The sequence below is a fragment of the Salvelinus sp. IW2-2015 genome, linkage group LG32 (assembly GCF_002910315.2).
Source record: "Salvelinus sp. IW2-2015 linkage group LG32, ASM291031v2, whole genome shotgun sequence".
Classification (NCBI taxonomy): domain Eukaryota; kingdom Metazoa; phylum Chordata; class Actinopteri; order Salmoniformes; family Salmonidae; genus Salvelinus; species Salvelinus sp. IW2-2015.
This window is the reverse complement of record NC_036871.1, coordinates 18,083,634-18,089,881: the sequence shown is the minus strand read 5'-3', so window position 1 is coordinate 18,089,881 and position 6,248 is coordinate 18,083,634. Positions and strand designations below refer to the sequence as shown.

The 6,248-nt window shown below is 41.2% G+C and overlaps 1 protein-coding gene across 1 annotated transcript; it reads right to left on the bottom strand.

Moving 5' to 3' along the window:
• Positions 1-252: 252 nt before the first annotated feature.
• LOC111956755 (armadillo repeat-containing protein 1) lies at positions 253-4,518 on the bottom strand. Its single transcript, XM_023977334.2, has 7 exons — positions 4,323-4,518; positions 3,568-3,755; positions 3,240-3,331; positions 2,466-2,655; positions 2,125-2,241; positions 827-901; positions 253-536 (listed from the first exon to the last, which is right to left on the bottom strand). Exons 2-7 carry the CDS (start codon positions 3,727-3,729, stop codon positions 345-347), a joined length of 828 nt encoding a protein of 275 aa, XP_023833102.1. The 5' UTR covers positions 3,730-3,755; positions 4,323-4,518; the 3' UTR covers positions 253-344.
• Between the last annotated feature and the right edge of the window lie 1,730 nt (positions 4,519-6,248).

Here is a 6,248-nt window from a genome sequence, read left to right as displayed (position 1 = left end):
ACCCTTTCTGATGGATCAAGTCCTAATGCTGCCACAATAATGCTCCTCACAACAAGACAATTTGGTTTTCAAAACATTTACATGTGCAGAAAGAATAGTCTAGCTCTCAATCAGAACCCTAAAGATAAGAAATAAGAATCAATTCCGGAAGCCAGTCCTYTCCCTTAATGGCTTGGTGATTCTGTATGGTGCAAGGTGGGTGTGAGATTGTGGGTGCATGTGTGTACTGTACGCATTGGAATAGTTTGTTGTTACACATTGCCTTTGGCAGTCCAGCTCTTTGGCAGCTGGGAGCCTGATTCTGTATCTGTAGTATCTGAARAGGTGTGGGTGGTCTGGGAGTGTCACCAGTAGAACGAGCGGGACAGGAAGTTAGCTGCAGTGCCTAGCCAGCCTGCTCCATCCTGCCCTGTGCCCACGCAGGTCACAGCCTTGTCTGGCTCCTGGGACGGGCTCTCCTCCTCTGGAAGGTAGTCTGGAAGAGCCACATTCTGCTCCAMCGCTACCGAACCATCCTCCGGGAATGGGATGATTACCTGAACAGCAAAAGGAAGTGTTAAATTCAATGTGCAGCATAAGGTAGATGACATTCCTGCATACAAGGTCAAGKAGCATTGTATTTGAATTTAGATTCGAATTAGATACCCAACTCCGTTCTGTCAGCTTTATCCTTGAGATAAGATAATTCCTTGATAATATTTGTAGACCAAAATAGACATCTCGGGGAAATCAATTGCAACAGAAAGTATATAAAACATTGATTCAACCAAGGCTGTTGTTAAGACAACARAAACAAAACACTGGGAGTTCATTCATAAACACAAACCTCTTCTCCATCCTCTCCCCTGACCACCTGTTGAGCTTTCATTACTTCAGTTGAGGCGATGGCAGAACCCAGAACCTACAGAGGAMGCAGAGGTTTAAATGAATACCAACAACACATCAGCCATTATTCCCTCCTCCATCCCCTCTCCAGAATGTTCTACCAGGACAGCAGGTTGTCTGCCACCTTAATCTCTCGTGGACTAATCTAACGAAGCAGGCGTAAAAGAAACGCATCAGCAAAGTTGACTTATTACTGGTCCTGGCGAGAGAAAAATAACTGTCGGGGGAGGTTCTCTTCTGCACTGTTCAACAATCCAGTAAATGTGGAGGAGTTAAGATGRAGTGTCGCCTTATTAACGCAGAAATACTGGTTAATGTCCAAAAGCAGAAGRCACATCACAGGCTCTCTTTCATTTCCCCTGAAAACCGGATGTGTCAGGTTTCCGAGCACGCTGAGGGTGCTCGTGGACAGGCGTTTTACGAGGAGCAACTGCTGGATATATAATTTGGACAAATCAAGACTTTGCGGGTGTGAACCTACACCTGGCATCTTCCAGAAGGGGACTTTTGGCCCAGACACCTGCTCAAGACTTGCAGAGAGAGTTGGGTTGACCTACCAAAGGGGATCCATTCTGGTTCTGCCACTCACTCTAGGTTTATGTATTTTTTATTGAACATTTATTTCGACAGGGAGTCATGCTGAGACCAAGGTCTCTTTCTCAGATGAGCTCTGTATACACATCAAAACATCTATATACCCTGTGCACATCAATATATACATTAATAGACTAAAAGCAAAACACAATCATAGAAAACAAACATTCTTCAGTAAAAAGGTCCTCCATCAGTCTTGTTGAATTGCMCTAGAAGCACCAACTCATCCAATTTTAGAGAGCCTTAAAGATTTTTCCATAAGTAAGGTGCAAAAAATCTAAAAGCAGATTTACCTAACTCAGTGGAGTTCGAAGGGATCTCCAGAGTTAGCCATCCCTGAGACTGGTTCTGGTATCTCGTACGTCTATAAGTTAACAATGAAGTAAGGTACGGCGGAAGTTYATGCCGAAGGGCTTTATAAACAAAAAGAGTACAATGCATCGATCTACGTGACTTCAAGGAGGGTGAGCCTACTTTCTGATACAGAATGCAGTGATGTGCCTTCGTACCTCTCCCCCCAGAACCTAATAGAGTAGCTGCGAGATTTTGGTTCTGGGTTGCCGAGATTAGACAGACTCGCCTCTGGCCTCCATTGCCTCCCTAGAACATGCTGTTGGCTAATAGGACAGACAGGATGCGACTCACCTCTGCCTTCAGGTCTGAGCGGATTCTGACGATGCACCTCTTAACGCCCATCTGGAATGTAAAGCTGATGACGCCTCGGATCTTCAACAAGGACTCTTCACAAAGGCTCCTCCGGCTCTGGAGGAGATTAATGGGAATAACTGTATAAACTCACTTTACCTCTTATAGTGGACTACAAGAACTGTCACCTGAGCTAATAGCTATTTATTGACGCATGATGTATTACAGAACCCATAATGCTCTGTGTAACATATCCGGTTTTATCTTAGTAAAGATGTTACTGGAGCTAACATGACAGTGTCCTTATTGATACACTTATTGGTCAGTATGGGGGCACTCACAGAGTCATCCAAGCCATGTATGTGGAGGACCACTGTTTTGGCCCGCTTGTTGGTGGAGCCCAGGAAGAACTGGGCCTTACGTCTGCAAGAGGGGCCCTCCTCAGGCTTGTCTGCATCCTCACCGTTAGAAGCCTGGAGGAGTTCATAGATTTCTGAGGCCAGCAGCTTAGTCTCTCCTGGGGTGGTTGTCCTAAGGGGGGGAAAAAGATAGATTTTAGATGACTAAAATCTTTAGTTTCAACAGTATTAATGTACAGGCTCTGAATTGTGAGACCCAAGTAAAATTACAAATACAGTTTTGYAGCACTTCTAGCTGTGGCTCAGAATGTTTGTTTCTCTAATTATKATTTATTTAACCTTTATTTAACTAGGCAATTCAGTTAAGAACAAATTCTTATTTATAATGACRGCCTACCAAAAAGCAAAAGGCCTCCTGCGGGGTCGGGATTAAAAAWATATATATAGGACAAAACACATCACGACAAGAGTGACACCACAACACTACATAAAGRGAGACCTAAGATGACAACATAGCGTGGCAGCAACACATGACAACACAGCATGGTAGCAACCCAACTGGGTCTAAGAAGATGAGCTATGTAGTGTTTGACATGAGTTTAGGACTAGTTGGATTTTTGCAACCTTGGGTCTCACAGGGAAAAAGAACAGTTGCAAAGAATACCAAATATTTTCTATTTGACAAAGATATCAACAGACAAGATGCGTGAGACTACACAATCATGATCTGGGCTTTCGCAAGGTTGAAATACTCACTTTTGCATGACATTCTGAAGACTTAACATCATCCCCAGCTCTCCCTTCATTTTCTCCCTGTTTTGACGACATTCTGCGAGGTAGCGCACAGCCTGAAGGGGACACAAGAAACACAAGAGAATACATTCACCCACAGCAAAATGACATTCCCACTTACAAGGTTAAGGAGCATGGTATTTGAATTAAGATTACAATTAGACACCCAACAACCATTTATTTGTTGTTGGGTGTAAGTAGCTAGTACACAGACTTCAAAGCAGCCCAGTCACTTCAGTAACCAGGTGCATTGACTTTTAGAATGCAATGCATCCACTACAGGGGGGCTTACCAGGAGTGCTGAGTAGACAACCTGGGGATTGGGATGGTCCAGAAAAAGGATGAGTCCGGGTAAGCAACCTTGGTCTTGAACAATAGCTCTTCTGTTCATAGGATCTGCAGCAAGATCCCTCAACTGGTTCACCACAGCCAAAGCGTCTGGCTCCCTACTCATGATGCCTCTTACAGACCCATACAAGTCTGAATCGACAAAGAGAGAGAAGATATGGAGGGGCTGACATTCAGAAACAAGTCATAAACTTTTGCTATTAAATGTATTAGCTAGCTCAATAGTAAGTTCAATATTATACTGTAAACACAGTATGTAGCTAACGTTAGATAGTTAAATTACATCCCGCAGGGCAACATTCTGTGCTCCAATATAACATGTGTTTAGTAGATATAGATAACTAGGTTTTTACTTAGTTACCTATCTAGMTAGCTAGCTGACGTGTTTGTCAGTAGGAGAATATGTGAGTTCGTTTTTATACTCGAGCCAAGGTGGATGATAGTTAACTAGCTAACGTAGTAAATAAGCAAACTCTATACTGGTGGGATTGGGTGAATGTGTTCGCTCTAGTTAATGTTGCTAACTGAATACTTTTTATGTTAGCTGCAAAGCTTGAAATATAGATACACAATTATGTTTGGCGGGCAAATACAAAAGTATTTAGCAAAACAATGGCTCAACTCATGACACATTTGACACAACCTCGCTAGTTAGCGTATGCTAGTTAACTGACATAAGCTAGCAACACAGCCGTTTACCTTCAAATAAATGCCTCTTCGGACCTGCACAATGTGCACACAGCGTCCAAGAAAGACAGCATGRACAAAATCCAACGGGTAAAATAACACAAATGTAGCCAGACGCTTTTATTTTCTGTTATTATTACATTACAAAATGTGGTATTCAGTTACCGACAAACTGGACAGGACTGTTCCAAGCGGCCACTCTGCAATATAAACGTCTCCGATTGGACGTTGGGGGCGACATGCCCACTTCACAAGCCATTCAGCTGCATTGTTCTTCACGCACCATATATTGGTGCGTGATGTCAGATGATGCCCCGGCATGCTGATTTAAGATCAGTTTTACGGTTTATATTKTAACACGGATCCTCAATGCACTGATCCTAGATCTGTATTAATGTCAGACCTCTACAAAGTAATATTTTTAAACAAAACACAGATCAAAGAGAAAGCTTAGTTATCTGTGATGTAATCATTAGTCCAAATAGTTGCAAAACGTTCTCAACTATAACGAGTTTCTTTTTGGACAAAYTCAGGTAGGTCCCATAGATATCCTGTTAAATTACTAACATTTAATTCTGTCTTGGTCCCTCCGTTTCGTTTCGTTTGATTTAGTTTAAGAAACGTTTTGTAACATAATTGGCCTAATGAATACGCCCCAGCATCTTTAATAAAACATTAAATAAATATTTTCTCGAATTTGCAAAACACCACAGAGAATAGAACATTATTTGTAGAACTGTAAAGAACGACAGACTGCTTAAAAGAGAGGAAAAGAAAGCAAGCACGTGTGACAAGTTGTTTTAATGAAAATGTAACTGCAACTGGCAAGTATCAAAATATCAATTTGGCAAAGCTTTTCACAAAATAGTTTGCCACGCAAGTTTCTAGCCAAAAACGACTTACATTAAAATGGTAAACAGTTATATCAAACAGTCTTTCAGTTACCAGAAAATACATTTGTTTTGCCATAATGAAAAGCACCGGTTTTTATTCAATGTACTGAACGTCCAACCAGAGACACGATCGTGCCTTGTGTATAGAATCAAAAAACAATACCAAAAATAAATWAAATATGGAATGTTTTATGTTGACTGAGTCACTGACCAATCTACTAATGCCTAGTAATTTCCTTCCACATCAGAGGCAAACAGTCGAACAATGCATTGAGAATACATGATCCACCTTATTAAAAAACAACTGGTTTGGTCACTTAGTTTTGTGCATAGCTTAAAGGCATCCGTTGCCAGTCTTAAATGTTGCCTGTTTGCATTCTAGAAAGGGCTTCAACTCTCTAAAATAACATTGTATGTCATGGCGCAGCTCTACCAGAGGCAGACCTCCCAATTTCTCTTAATAAGTAGTCATGCTGTTTATACCTTCAACACACTTAACTCTGGTCATCCGTTACTAATATGGAAGAGTGGTTATTCAAGTGTTGAAAGAATGTTAAGGTCATAGAAATAGAATCTATATTCTATTTCTATGGTTAAGGCCACACGTATGCCCCCTTTCCCCCCTAACAAAACATCAGACTATGGTTAAATCCCCAACACCATACAGGTAAAGAAATTGATTTCATACCACATCCAATATACTTTTTTTCACACAATTAGTTTCTGAGCTGACTGAGTCTTGGGTCATAAGACATGTTATAGTTCACAGTGCAAGTAGCAACAAACGGACCAAAACAGTCGTTTCAGGGCATTTGGTGTGTTGATCTGCAATCAGATGTTTGTTCAGTATGTACAGGACAACTATTTCATGTGAGTGGTTATTCACATACAGTATGTACTATTTTTTTTACAGAACCAATGTTTAATTTGTAAAATACAACACAAAGTAGATGCTTGTAAAGAGGCAGCAGTGAAGTGGGCTCTTCACMTTATTTATTGTACGAGGAAGTATTACTAAGTCTGAAATAGAGAAACCCACAGAAGC